Below are 14,928 nucleotides of genomic sequence, written 5' to 3'. Positions count from 1 at the left end.
AAAAACATTTTTTTCAAAAGAACATTTTATTACTATAATTGCTACTTTACTTACACTTTTTGGCAACAATAATAAACTTTTATCTGAAATAACAAGCAAGCAAAATAAGGAAATTCACAAGAGGTAATTACAAAATAGTAATCTTGACTGCTATTCAATATATATGTAAACAAAAGAAAGTGACATTGCCTTAAAAAATATAGAGATATCAATAGAAAAACAGAGAAAGCTCCTGAAGGAACTCAACTCACTATATTAATTTTCTTTCGGTTGCAGGCACAGAAATGGACTCAGGCTAGCTCAATTCTGAGAGAGAAGCAAAGCCCTTAATGATTATCCCTTCCCAGCTTTTGGTGTAAACCTAGGAACTTTAACTAGATCAGAGAGAGAAGGAAGGAGAGGCATAAAGTGTCTTTATGGGGAGAAAAGGGATAAGGGTCAAATTTCATTCAGTGTCATTTTAAGAACATTGACGAAACTCAATGACTCAAAGAAAATGTCCAACAATTAATTGAGGTAGCAAACCATGCAGGTCTTGGGGAAGAGCATTCTAAGACAAAGAACAGCAGTTGTAAAGTCTTTGGATTGGGAAGAAATGTGACTTGCTTGAGGAGAAGCAAGGCCAGTGTGTCAAAAATAGTGCATCACTGGGGAAAATGGTAGAGTACCATGGTCCAGAATGAAAGAGAAGAGGCAGGGAGGGCCCCTATCACTGAAACCTTGGCAATAAATAACAATTGCACTCCTTAGGGGTGTATTTAGTAAAAGAGCAAACAGCAGTTAACAGTTGATAAAACTAAGCAATCACAAACACACAGAACTAAAACATTTCATATTTTTATCATCAAAACAGAATAAGGGAGGTAAGTATGCGAAGTCTGAAGCTCTGGTTATACAGAGAAGCTTCCACCTGACACCAGAACAAGTAGAACACACACACACACACAAACACATTCTCTACGTCTAAAGAAAGGGGTTCAGGCTAAAATTTTAGCAAAGTGCCTTGGTCCAAGCAAACTAACCAAAAAGGCCTAGTTAAACGTTCAAAGTGCTAATCAATCAGTCGAGCATTGAGCAAAGAGATACAATGGAATCTACACTGAGGGTATTATCTAAATTATGGACATTATATTCACAGCTACATTGTTGTCTGTAGTTCTTCCTCCCCTATTCTAAGAGGAATGCTAAACCTTTGATGATTATCACTTCCCAGCTCTTTGCGAAAGTTTAAGGAATTTAACTAGACTAAGGAGGGAAGAAAGGAGTGGGGAGAAATAAGGTGCCTTTAAGGAAGAGGAGAAAGCAAGGGAAAAAAGATTTCTCCTGGCTTAGATATACCACCAGGATCCAATATCCCTTGAATAGTGCACAGAAGCTGCTAGGTGCCTGGGTCAGGGGTGGAGGAAAGAAGGCACCAGAATACACTGAGGAAGACTCAACCCTGGGAACCACAGAGGCAGCCAAGGCTGCTGCTGTTAAATCAACACTCAGAGGGTACTCCACAGTTCTGCGGAGGAGCCCGTGGAAATGGCAAGAAAAAAAGGTCTCCCACATATTAGAAAGCTGGACAGATTGGATGAAGAGCAGCAACTCTACATCCTAATACTTACTGAAAGAAGGGTCATTTCTTGCACATTGGAATGGGTCAAGTAAGACTCAAACAGTATTAATTTCATAAAGTGGGAAATTATACACACAAAAGAATAATAACTTAATTGTAATACATTCATGTCCAAGGCAAGATACAAAACTGCAAACTTCACATGTTCAATAAAAAATACAAGAAAAAGCCCTACAACCAGCTTAAGTTTAGGTAATCACAAGGGCTATTTTTATCCACTATACCTAGTGTTCTTGGACAACCCCCATTCCAGCTTAACAGAACTGAACTGAGCTCTCTCAGTCCATGAACTGGACAGATACAATCTGTTTGGCCCTTTTCTGTTAAAATTATGGGCCCAGTACAGTTCAAACTATAGATGCCAGAGCTTCTTTCCCTTGGGAAACTTTACTTCTTTACTGCTGTGGCTGTGAGGGACAGAGTTCACTCTGACTAAAGGCCAGCGAGAAAGGAGAGGGGCGGGAACATATCAAATTCCCCTGTGGATCACTCAACAGTAGGTCCACTGGCACCAGGCACAATTCTATTAACTACTTCTGCTTCTCCAGCTGAAGTCAGTGATACACTAGTTGTTTGAGTCTGCAGGGACTTCTCACCAAACATAGGCATTCCATTGTAATGGTCTTGCTTTCCTGGATGTACATGGGCTAGGTAAAGACACTCTGACACAGAATTCCTTATGCCTTAGCTCCAAGACAAGTGAATGCACGACTCTCTTAACTGGGCAAAGGAGTCACTGCTGTCCACTGACTAACCTCTCACTTTCTGGTCCCATTCATGCCACAGCTTCTTGCTCAACTTCTCTCCACATTCAGGCTTTTGGAGCCAGGTTTATTTTAGGCCAGCACAACAGAGGCACTTTTGGGAGTTCAGCAGCAAACAGGACTATGCCATAACAAAGCCATCCCAGTCTGACTAGAGTTAACATTAAAGTCTTCAAGGTATGGAAAAAGTAGAAAATAAAATTAAATACTTAAACTCTCTCTATATAGGCAGAGGTTACACACAAGTTATATGAAATAGCAAAATAATAAATAGGTTTCCAACTTTCTTTCACAAACATATACACACACAAGCACCTTTTGAGTTAAGCCACATACAGTCATATAAAAACCAGGTAATACATTTTTAAATAGCATCTCAAAACTCATATCAAATAATACTATATTTTATTAATTTAAAAAAACTCATATTTAAGCTATTAAATAATGTATGGTTTGTATTTTTTCTTTATGGTGTATCTGATTTTGATTAAATACTTGCTTTAGATTTCCTGAAACTGGGATTCAAAAGTTTTTTTTTTTAATTCTACTTTTAGGCGCTGGGGGATGATGATTCAGAATCAGATGTGCTCACAGTGATGGATGCTACTTCCACTGACCCCGGTCGAAGAGGTTCCAGTGATACTTGAATAACAACTTTAGTTTCAGGAGGCAACCCTTCTAGTTGTTTAGGTTTCTTAAACATCTGATGACACCGGGTCTTGTGCTCCATTTTCTCCTTGAAAGTTAAAAACTGTAGTCGGCATTTGGAGCATTGATGAAAACTCTTTTCCCAGTGTCCTCTATAATGACACATGTAGGGTGTTGCTGTTTTGAAAATTTTGAGACAAAACGGACAAAGCAAATTCTTAGTGTTTTCATGGCATGTTCTGAAATGTGTTTCCACATCAGCAAAGACCGATGACCTGTAATTGCAAACCTGGCACACATAGGGCATTTCGCCAGGCTTGTGATTGTCCTTCATGTGCTGTAAGAGAAACTGATCTGTTTCAAATGACAATTCACAAATTCTACAGACAGCAGAGGACTCCTGGGCAGTGTGCACACTTCCAATGTGACACTGCAGCTGAAAGAGAGTGGGAAACTGCCGGTTGCAGTGCTGGCAGGTGGTGTGGATTTCCCAGTTGTCACCCCTCTGCTTCTCGAGTTCCAAATGATGCTTCATGTGATTCATAAACTTGACATTTTTTAGAACTTTCAAGCAGCTGAGGCATTTAAAGGCTGTGTGGGTCTTTTTTTCTGGCCGTCCATTTCCTTTATGCTGTCCATAGTAAAAGTCGTGAAGTAACATGATCAGATTTCCTTTCTTGGGATCAACAGTCTTGTTTTGACTCGCTAGACCTGAAAAGTCTGTTTTTGTCTGACCATCTTCCCTAACAGGGTTTATAGTCTTGAAACGGACACTGTCCTTTGGATAAGCTGTTGGAAAAGATGTTCCATTATGAATAGGGCTTAATGAGGTATGAACACCATTTGGGGGTGTGGTCTGTTGAGGAATAATTGTATGAAAGTTTCCTGAAGAGGATAAAGCTGAAGAATGTCCCCTTGTGACTCCGTCACTGAGTTTAGGCCTTTTGGGACTTATGCTGTTTACTTCAGAATTGGAAAGTTGCTTTGATGCACAACTTGCTACAGAAAGTGCTGTTCCTACTGGATGCTGCAATGAATTTGTGAATGTAATCAAAGGAGAACATAACTCTGAAGAACTATTAGGCACAACATGTGGTGAATTACTTTTATAATCAGGTTTAGACAAAGGCTCAATAATAATAGGACTATCTGTTAATCTTGATTCAGATTCAGAAACTGGCAAGACAGTCACTGCTTCTGACGTAGGGGTCACGTGACTTACAGGCCGCAATTCGCGAGCAGTAGCATTTCTGGGGTGACCATACTTTTTTCTCCTTGAATATGAACCTGGGGTGACTCTGTTCAAAATGTTTGAAATGACTGGTTTTGAATCTGAAGTCACCCCAACAAAGATCAGCTCAGCATCGTCACTTCCACGTTCCACTCCAACAAAGATCAGCTCGTTATCTTCTTCATCTACCTGTTTTCTTTCTGTGCTCTTCTGTGGTTCTGGCTCTTGTTCTTCCTCACGTGATACACGTGTTGGTTCCATTTTCTAATTTTTTTTTTTATTCTTGAAGGGTGTAGCCTTGTAGCACAATTCCCAATGCTTCCTTTATATGAACTGCCACCTAAGCACAAATGACACTACACATCAGTAAGTATAGAAAAAAGATGTATCTCTTTTAATTCTCTCCAAAACTCTAAGATAGTTATAAACATCCTTATTTTACAGCTAAGGTCACTGAATATCAAAGAGGATAAATGATAGCTTAAAACTCTGATTACAAGTCTGCGCGACTCTAGAATCATAGCTTTGTCCTATGCTAATTATGATCTCTTCTAATAACAAAAACATCCAACAACTAATCATTAGGCAAAATCATAAGTAAAGGACAAGTATTTTTGACAAAGGTACCACTGCACAGTGTTTAGAAAAAAAGCTTCAGAATCAGAGAAGATAAAGCCAGAAACTAAGTCAGCCACACAGCAGCTGAAGCTTCTTTGGCAAGTTTATAACTTTTAAATGTGTTTCTGTTATCTTAATGGCAAAAATTCTTATTTCTTAGACTTAAGGTAACAGTTCTTTCTAAAAAGCACCAACTATTAAGTGGCAGTTTGTTTTGTAGTAGAATTGAGGAAAATTTATATTAAATGCACATATTCAAGTGAATTCGCACATACTAATTTCATAAATATTAATAAAGTATCAAATTCAAAGAATAGACTAAGAATACCTACACACAGTTAACACATAATATAATTCAATGTCAAATGCTTAGCACATACAGCTCTCCAGATGATCTCATCCCAGCTCAAGGCCTTAATTATAATTCATTTGCAGATGTATCCTAAATTTCTCCCTCCAGTCCTTGCCTCCCCCACTGAACTTAAATCCAACAGTGCTTCCTCCCTCCCTCACCCCACCTCAGTGACTTCTCCACACAGCAGGGAAAGTGATTCTGTTAAATCAGATTCTATCACTACTCAGCTCAAAACTCTCTAATGACTTTCTGATTTACTCAGTAAAGGACCAAATCCTTCCAATGCCTACAAGACCATGTTCCAACCCTGCAAATCACCCTGCAGCTATCTCATACTCCTCACATCCACTTCATTCTAGCCACACTAACCTCCTTACTATTTATTAAACACACAGAATACTTCACCTTGCTTAGGGCCTTTGTATTTGCTGCCCCTCTAATATGAATGCTCATCATCCAGGTATCTGCATGGCTGGCTCCTCACCGCCTTCAGGGCTCCGTGCCAAGTCTTACACAGAGGTTCTCAAATACGCCAACAAACTTCTAACTCATTTTCCTGGTACCTCTTCCCTTCCTTTACCTTCAATCCCTTATCACTACCTAAGGTATTATAAATTTTATTTCTCTTGATTCTTTTCTACTGTCTATCCAATAAAATATAAACTCCAAAGGGCTGTATCCCCAGCACTGGAGCTCAACAAATACATTATTTGTTAAATGAATTAATAAATAGTATTTATTAAGAACCTTCTTTTGTAGAGCAGATTGTGCTCCATTAATTCAATGTTTTCTATGAATTTACTCTGAGAACCTTGTCCACAACAGAAATTCTGTAAGTCAATAAAGGATTTAAAGCTGTTACCCTGTTACAAATACTTTTTGCTACAATCTATAATAAAAATAAAATTTATATGGCATCCAACTACACAAACACATATAAAAATTTCCTTTACTACATGGGATGCTTATTCTAATATTTTTATTTCATTTTTCCTAAATTGACCATGATCCACAAATTCAATTATGATTCATCAGTGGGTACACTACTAGCAGTTTGAAAACCATTGGTTTAGGCTGGCAAATGTAGGCACTTTAAACCACAGCTCAAAACTCACCAACTTCTGAAAACAATGTCAAATTCATTGTAGCCCAATGTGGGTATCTTCAAACCAGCATAATCCAATCTATAAAAATCAAACTGCATCTACCATGTGCTATGCACCTCTCATTAATTTAATTAGCTTATTAGTATAATTTTGGAACATATAGATATCTAATCCTGCAAACGTGTACCAACAGGGAAGTGAATATAAAAAGATATGTAATATTAAGAATAATAAAAATTGTCCTTTTCCTCACTATTCCACAACTATATTTTGCCTGCCCAACACTGGTCTGAAAGCACTACCAAGCATGCAAAGTACTGAACGCATAAAGAAAAAAAGAAAGTGGTAAATGCATGAAGCTTATAGTCTAATATGTCATAAGCAGTTATTTACAAAGTAATTTAAAATTTCAAAACTAAGATTAAGTAGATAATTAGGAGATATGTAATGCAAGAAAACATAATGCAGATTTGAAAACACTGCTCTTTGGAGTCCACAAAAATGGGTTTGGTGTGTCTATCCACAATTTCAGTCATTTAACTCCAGATGCCACATAGTCCAGTGTTTCCCAATCTAAGTTGACTTTTCGGAGCAGATAATTCTTTGTTGTGGGAGACTGTCGGCTGCATTTAGGACATTTAGCAGCATCTTTGGCCTCTACCTGCTAATGCCAGTAGCAATCCCCTAGTTGTGGCAATCAGAAAATGTTCTGTGGGAGAACTTCTTCCTTAATCTAACCTTCTCTGCATGATCACTTCCACATTTCTAGTAACTACCTTCTAGGTAATTCTACATTTATGCTCTACTATCCTCTCTAAAAACATGAATCTAGATCAAAATTATTAATATTCTTCCTGATACGATAAAAATCACAAAGTAATTTGACAAGTGATATGACCAAAATATAACAGGGTGCAGCCAAGGGGGGCCCCCAAACAGGGATTTGTAACAGGGCCCAGAACTCCATGTCCAGGAAATATTAGAAAAAAAAAAATATATATATATATAGGACGTCCTCACCCCCACAAGCCTGAGCGGGGGGATGGGACGCATGGAGCAGGGCCATTGAGAGTTGTTTTGAATAGCAACAATTTTGCAGATTACCTCTGAACGGTAGTTTAACGTATCTGTAATCTTTAACTGGTTTCATAGATATGTTAAACAGCTGTGGCTGTGCCCTGAGCCAGGGGGATGGGAGTGACTTCAACCCATGATATAACTGGGAGGCAAATCCCCCTGGTTACAGAGCCTGCGTAAGAGCTTGGAGATGATTGGCTGCACAGCACAGGGCCACACCTGCCAGGGCTTACTATGGCAGCCCAGTCAAGCTGGAAAAATACGGGAATGCTGGCAGCTGTGGCCAATTGTGGGAGGAGTCAGAAATGGCGCGGCAGAGGAAGATTGGCGCTGGGATTTAAACCCAGGCATGGCAGCCATGCAGCGTCTTTTTGGGACCGTGAGGCTTGGGCAGAGAAGAACCAGGCATCTTTTTGGGACCATGCGGCTGGGACAGAGATCCACGGACTTCTATTTCTTTTTCTGAGATACGGTACCCTGGACTGGGCAGAGGGGGAAGGAAGGACTGTGCGTTTGTGGGTATTCTAAAGGACTCTGGGATCTCAATGAAGACATTAAGTCATTACTCTTAAGTTTGTATAACTTTTAAAATAAATAATCCCCTTCCTCTTCACCGATCTCTGGCATTGAGAAGTCTTCCCCCGAAGGCAGGCAAGGCAAACCTTGTACAGGGTGGGGGACCCCTAGAGCACAAGGGTGGGTCCATTCGGAAATAGTTTATCATTCGCCCCCTCCCCGGGGTCTGTTCTGTAACAATCAGAATTTTCTGAAGATGGACTTCTAAAGCCTAGAAAAGTTTATGATTCACCTAAAGCTATACATGTAGTGTTTGGGAACAGAGCTAGCAGTAAATGTGTGATTCCTGAATTCTGGTCCTATGTTCTCTCCAAAAGAACTCTAATTTAATGCATACCTGTTTCTGATGATAGTGCTATTAATTGCTTAGCCTCTAAGGATCGAAGAGCTTCACTGGATTCATTTTTACTCTCCTTCTATTAGGTAGCAGCTAGGAACGAGCAGCTAGAGGGGAAATAAAGGCAGGGCCCTCACCATTACAATCTAACAAAGAACTTAATCCAGGAGGATAGAAGCAAAGGAAGACATGTCTCACCGGTTGACCCAGCTGTCTTGAGCCTAGTCCAGTAAGATTGCCAAGTATTCTGAACAACACAAGCAAAACTACGATAGCACAGGAGGAGGGAACAGTCCTTGAGACTGGGCTTCTGTAACAATCTTACTAAGATTGCCAGGTGTCCTGAACATCCCAAGGCCTAAAAGGTAGGAGGGGAGTCCTTGAAATTCTATGTTGTTTCCACTACCTGGGAAAGAACCCCCACACATACCTACATTTGGGTAGTCATCCCACGGGGGTATCACTTTTATCTACTGATCAGTATGTAACTTCTTCACCCCATCCCACCAACTTTACAAGTCCTCAGAACAAAGGACCTGATGCCTCTGGCCGCCTGGCCTATGGCCACTGGGCCTCTGGCCACTCAGCCTTTTGCTACCCTTGCTCTTGTCACCCATGCTCTTACCTTTCTCCCCTACCTCAGAACCTATCACTAATAAGCCCTGCTCACATGCTAATAGTCTTGCTGATCTGTAATTCTTTACTGCATCGGCAAGAACCAGGTTTCTCCTGTTAACACTTCTATGTTGTAGAACTTATTCTAACCTCCCCCAGCTCTTATCAAATTAATTACAGAAAGTTGTAAGAGATTCTAAATAACTTTTTAGAGCCTTGGTCATTCTAACTACATTTCCATTCCTATTAAAGTACCTCTCCCCAACTTCTAGGTTTAGGTCCACTAATTACTTCCTGTTTGTACATCTGTAATAGGCTCCAAATTGTTCTGTATTATCTCTCTATCCTTCAAATTATATAACACATCACCACTATTTGAATATTAAAACACCTAAATGTTGAATGATTCCTTCGATCCTTGGCAATACAGTTTAGGTTTTGCTATGGACTGAATTGTATCCCCATCCCTCAAATCTATGTGTTGAAGCCCTAAACCCAGAATGTGATGGAATTGGAGATAGGGTTTTTGACAGGTAATTAGGTTTAGATGAAGTCATCAGGGTGGGGGCCTCATGATGAGATTAGTGACCTTAAAGAGACTGGAGAGATTGCTTCCTCTCTATCCCAGGACCAGGTAAGGACACAGGAGAAGGCAGCTGTATTCAAACCAGGATGAGAGCATACTCACTGGAGAACAAAATCAGCCATCACTTTGATCTTGGACTTCCCAGGCTCCCAAATTATGATACTTTCCTGTGTTAAAAAAATATGAAATGAGCAAGTTCTAGTAACATTGCTACACTTTCACTCAACTCATCTTGGTTGGATTTCTAGCTATTATCCATATTGATTACCCTTCCATCCAACCAAATAATTCAAGATGGAAAGTTAAGAATACAGAAACAATCAGACAAAGTGAATAAATTAATGAGTTCATTTAGAGCAAGCATAACATTAGAACATGGGAATTTTCTTACCACTTCTCTAGTGTCCTTATTTTCTACAATTTATTAGAATCTTGAGATAGGGGGGTTCTGAGGCTGGAACTGTAAAGACCTACTAGCTCTAAGGATCTAAGGAGTCAGTCCTGAAAAATAACTTCATACGTCTCCAGCCAGGAAGTTGCCAAGGGCTGGAGGAGGAGCCAAAGTAAAGGTTTCATTCCAAAGGCAGCTGACAGGTCAGTCAGTGATAATCCACATCAGTCCTGAAATATCACTTTATACCCCTCCGGTCAGAAAGTTGCCCAGGGCTGTAGGAGGAGCCAAAGCAAAGGTTTTATTCCAAAGGCAGCTGACAGGTCAGTTGGCAATAATCCACCTCCTACTTTATTCCTGTGCATTTACACAATGGACCTTGTAATGGCTCTTTGTTATTATTATCACCAGCTTTTCTCAGGCATCTGTCCTTCTTGAGTAACTTCCTAAAATTAGGCCACCAGGACTCCTCTGGTACCTATCCTCACCATCTTCCCTTGCCCCAGACCCTTTTCCCCCCAGAACTATTCCTCCAAATTCCTGTTCCAACCCCCTCACTTTCTCCCCACCCACAGCACTTGTTCCCTTCGCCACCACTATTCCTCTCTCTTCCTTCATTAACCCGCACATATATGCTGCCTTAGAATTCAATGCCACAAACACACACAGAAAAATGGATGTACTAAGGAGTCAGATTCTAGATCAGTATCTTGAAGGTCCACAAGATTTGCTGATGGATTGGATTTGGGATTTGAAGAAGAGGCTGACAAACCATAGGTGATGCTAAGCAAATAAATAGATAAAACTGGAGCTCAGGGAAAGGCCTGGGCTAGGTATACAAATGTTGGAGCCTTCAGCATGTAGTGTTACTTAAAATACAAGATTGGATAAGTTCACTTAAGGAAAAAGAGCTGAGATCCAAGCCATGGGGAATCCCACTGGTTAGAGATTAGGTGGAATGAGAAGGAACCAAAAAAGAATATGAAGAGGTAACAGTTATTCACAGCCATGTGGGCGGGGGTGGGGGGTTAGAGAGAAGATCAAGAAACAACAGCATCCTGTAATCCAAATGAGGTGGAAATGAGTTATTCTGACAAATGCTACCCATAGATCAAATTTTTAAAAAACTAAAAATTGACCACTGAATTATATACATTATGGAATTCATTATTAGCCTTAATATGAATTTTAAAGGTTTTAAAGGAGAAAGAGAATAGTAGTCAGCAAATATAAACAACTCTGAAGAAATTTTCCAAATATGAAATAAAATAAGCAGGAGGGGGACTGTGTAATCAAAAGATGAATTTTTAATGAGAGGTGACATTACGATCAGTCTGTTTGCTGATGGGAATGATCCAGAAAAACAGACAACATAATCCAGTACAAAGAGGAGACTTGCTGGAACAATATCCTTGAATAAACAAGAATTCCTTTGATCTAGTACGCAAGCAGAGGTTTTGGCCTTAGCCTGGAGCCAGGTAACTGACTCATGGTCATAGGACAGTATCTGAGATCATATGAGGGAAAGGTTGGAACAGTATATATATGGGAGTAGTAGCCAACCTCCAAGATGGACCCAAATGAATCCCACCTGCTGGTATTCACGTCTTATGCAGCCCTCTCCCACACTGTCACAGGGCTGGCCTGTGGGGCCAGGCAGATACAGCACACCTAACTTTTGAAAAAGAGTCTGTGCTTCATCTTGGGTGCAAGTTCTCCCTCGAATCACTCGCTCTGGGGGATGCAAGCTGCCATGGCATGAGCAGCCTAACGGAGAGGCCCACAGAGTGAGGCACTGAAGCCTCGAGTATCTCTAGGTAACAGTGAAGCGAGTGAGCTTAGATGAAGATCATCCAACACAAGTCAAGTCTGTGGTTATAGCCAAAAGCTTGAGTACAACCTCATGGGAGACCCTGAGCCAGAACCACCTGAGACCCACCCAATGGGTCTCATTGAGCGGTATATGCAAGTTGCTGGGCATACGACGTACCTATAAACCTGCCTTCCTCTACCCAGTCACATTCAGTTACAGAACTCCCTTTTGGAAAAGGTATAGAAATGAACAGCCTAACCCCATGTAATCATTTTAACCAATATCCATTCACCCTAAGTGAATCACTTATCACCTTAACACATTTGCTGGGATCTTATGGTTTGTGTTAGCCAATTTTAGCCTCATAACATGCTAGAAGAAATCAGATTTACATAGCTTAAAATCCATAGTGCTCTTAATTTTCTTTTCCTTTCAAGGGATCAGGTATAAGAATTTCACAACCACCCTCCCCCTTTTTAAAGAAGCAATTCAGAAGATTCCAAAATTACCTAAATCAATGATTAGCCTGAATGTATCACACACATTCAGATTCAGACCATACACACTCAGGAAGCACTGTCTAAATACTGATGTTTAAGCACGGGAGAGAACCAGAGAAAAACTGAAGGAAAAAAGATACAATTTTAAGTCCTCACGATGAAGAGATTTCTCTTCTCTTACCTTGGGTGTGCACTGAAAACTTCTAAGAACTTGAGATATTCCAGGCAGAAGATCACACCCTTGAGGCAACCAGAGAGAAGGGTTAAGGTCACTTACGTGTTACAGAAATAGTTTCTATCCACCGCCTACCTGATGTTGCCCTTTGGCTGTTTCTCAAGCATCTCCCACTTAACCAGAAAAGAGAATTTAATTCCTTCCCTCAAACCTATTCCTCCAAAATAAAAAATTAAATTTTGAATTGTGTGAACACTACCATTATAGTGTTTCTTTTTCCACCCTAGTCAATAACTTTAACCTAAACTGGGTAAGTTTCATTGTCCCACCTCAAACTTGTATTAATTCCACCCACTGATGGAGAAGGAAGACTTCGAAGAAGCAGAAGCTGGGCACTAGTTCATATGCCTGTGAGTCAATGGAGACTGAAATAATGCCCCATGCTGAGCTGGCTTTGTTGAAATATGGCAAAAATCATCACTGAGGTAAAACAATTCTATTAACTGGATGATCACAGCCATCATACTTTTCGGGACAGGTAGTTTTTACTGTGGGCAAGTAAGTAAGAATATACTGCATGGTAATGGCATTTAGGTTCTGAAGAAAAGACTCTGCAGAGAAATCTATGCAATATATAGATTAGTTTTTATTTGGGGAAACAAATTCTGAAATTTCCCCAAAGCAGTTTACTCATCAATGGGAAGTCCTTCCAAAAAAAGAAATAAAGGAAGAAGAAAAGAACAGAACTAATGAGAAAACGTGGTACCTGGACTGAAAAAGAAAAGCTCCCTGAGTTGTTTTTTTTTTTTTTTTTTTTTTTTTGGAGGGACTAACTTTGAAAATACTTAAATGACTACGTTTACTTGGTGCAGCCAAGAACAAACTTGTTGATTTTAGCACTTGCTGCTACCTCTGAAATAAATCTGTGATGCTCTGGTTAAAAAAGAAAGAACCACAAAACCCCAAATCCTCGTTCTCCTCACCACCCCACCTCCGTCAAGAAAACACCCCATCTGGCAACTGCTCAACACAAAAGCCTCAAACCCACGCGTGGCCCCGGCTGTCTGGGCGCCGGCTCGGGCCGCGGAGGCTGCGCGGAGTCCAGCCAGGCGGTAAAGGGGAAAGTGAGGCAGAGGAGAGGTCAATAAGTAATAAACCCCTCGGTGCTTCCAAGGTCTCCCAGGGTCTGAGCCCACAGACGTTGGGAAAGGGGGCGACGCCGGGGCCACGAACTTGGTTTCAGAGTCCCACCGCGGGAGAAAGCCCCACGAGGGTCCCCAGCGGGCGCGCGGACAGGCCCTCTCCCCACACTCACGGGATGCGGACGCCTCGCCGGGGAGATGCGGGGCGGGAACGCATGTGAAAGGCTCTTTCCCGACCGCGCGCGGAGGCCGCTGCCCCGCTGCGACACAGGGACAGGCCGCTAGGCAGTGCAAGGACAGGCGTGGGGTGGCGGAATTCCTCTCCTCTCCCCTCAAGGAACACGTGGAGCGCGCCACGCCCGGTGCTTACCGAGGCCAGCCCGCGCCGTTCCCGAGGCTGCCTGCAGCGCCCCGGCCCCAGAAGCTCCCCCGGTGAAGTCTGAGGTGACGTCGTCTCCTCAGTCCCCAGGCGCCACCGCAGCCGCCGCCAACGCCTCCACACAAGCGCCCGCAGCAACCAGTGACTGGCTGCCAGGTGCGGGCGTGAGGCCGGCGCGGCTCCAGGGGCTGCGATCTCATTGGTCGGGAGGTTGGGTCGGGCGCATGCGCGGGGAGCTGGCTCTGGGCAGGGTCCCGCTGAGGGAGGGGTCAGGGTCGAGGAGTGTGGGTAGGGAAATAATGAATACTTGAGTTCCTGGACGGGTCTTGGGCGTCGACGTTAACACGGAAGGCGGGGCTCACAGTCTACCAGGGAATAGGTTTCCCCACCTGGTGTCCATCTCATAGTCCTCAAGTATGGTCTCTTTTCCATACAATCCTGTCCCATGTTTAAGGAACTTGATCATGGGGCTGTGTCTCGCCATCCATTCTCTTAAAGCTGCATCTGGGGCCCATCCAATCTAGCCTCTGCCACCTTAGTAGAAAGCTAAGAATGAGCTTTACGGTTTTTAAGGGCTGAAAAACCCACAAAGAGACTTGAAAATTCTATGAAATTCAAATTTCAGTGTCCGCAAATAAAGTTTTATTGGACACAGGACATTCCTGCAGGTACTGCATTATGGCTGCTCTCCTGATACAACAGCAAAGTTCACTAATTGCCAGAGGTCATATTCACAAAGCCTAAAATAGCTACTATCTGGACCTTTATGGAATTATTTTTAATTGCTCAATTCTGCCAGAAGTCTACTTAGGAATAGACTTAGGAATCTTTCTAGGACTCTTTTGGTTTTATTAATCTATAGTGCCACTTCCCCCCACCCCCATTTCATTTAAGTCTTCCACTATTCCTTATCTATGTACATTGTTCCTCATTTGTTTAAATTCCTTTATTTCTCCTTATGTAATGCTATAAATTTACCTTAATTTTACTTAAG

At 41.6% G+C, this 14,928-nt stretch overlaps 1 protein-coding gene and 3 gene segments (V, D, J or C); 3 read left to right on the top strand and 1 right to left on the bottom strand.

The window, feature by feature from the left end:
- The window catches only part of LOC128781375 (immunoglobulin lambda variable 5-39-like), a 591,472-nt gene that overhangs the window by 267,983 nt on the left and 308,561 nt on the right, over positions 1 to 14,928 (top strand).
- LOC112310504 (immunoglobulin lambda variable 5-45-like) overlaps positions 1 to 14,928 on the top strand; it is a 715,836-nt gene that overhangs the window by 396,294 nt on the left and 304,614 nt on the right.
- LOC139441033 (probable non-functional immunoglobulin lambda variable 11-55) overlaps positions 1 to 14,928 on the top strand; it is a 511,832-nt gene that overhangs the window by 207,070 nt on the left and 289,834 nt on the right.
- Positions 49 to 14,060, bottom strand: ZNF280B (zinc finger protein 280B). Of its 2 annotated transcripts, none has more exons than XM_045200578.2 (4): positions 13,926 to 14,060; positions 12,420 to 12,478; positions 9,637 to 9,701; positions 49 to 4,604 (listed from the first exon to the last, which is right to left on the bottom strand). In XM_045200578.2, the coding sequence occupies exon 4, from the start codon at positions 4,523 to 4,525 to the stop codon at positions 2,936 to 2,938; it is 1,590 nt and encodes a 529-aa protein (XP_045056513.2). In that variant the 5' UTR covers positions 4,526 to 4,604; positions 9,637 to 9,701; positions 12,420 to 12,478; positions 13,926 to 14,060; the 3' UTR covers positions 49 to 2,935. The 2 variants fall into 2 exon arrangements, with proteins under 2 accessions (XP_045056513.2, XP_045056514.2); XM_045200579.2 differs by lacking the exon at positions 13,926 to 14,060 and adding an exon at positions 13,729 to 13,844.

This window comes from Desmodus rotundus, chromosome 7, assembly GCF_022682495.2.
Source record: "Desmodus rotundus isolate HL8 chromosome 7, HLdesRot8A.1, whole genome shotgun sequence".
Lineage (NCBI taxonomy): Eukaryota > Metazoa > Chordata > Mammalia > Chiroptera > Phyllostomidae > Desmodus > Desmodus rotundus.
This window is presented reverse-complemented; position numbering and strand designations above follow the sequence as displayed.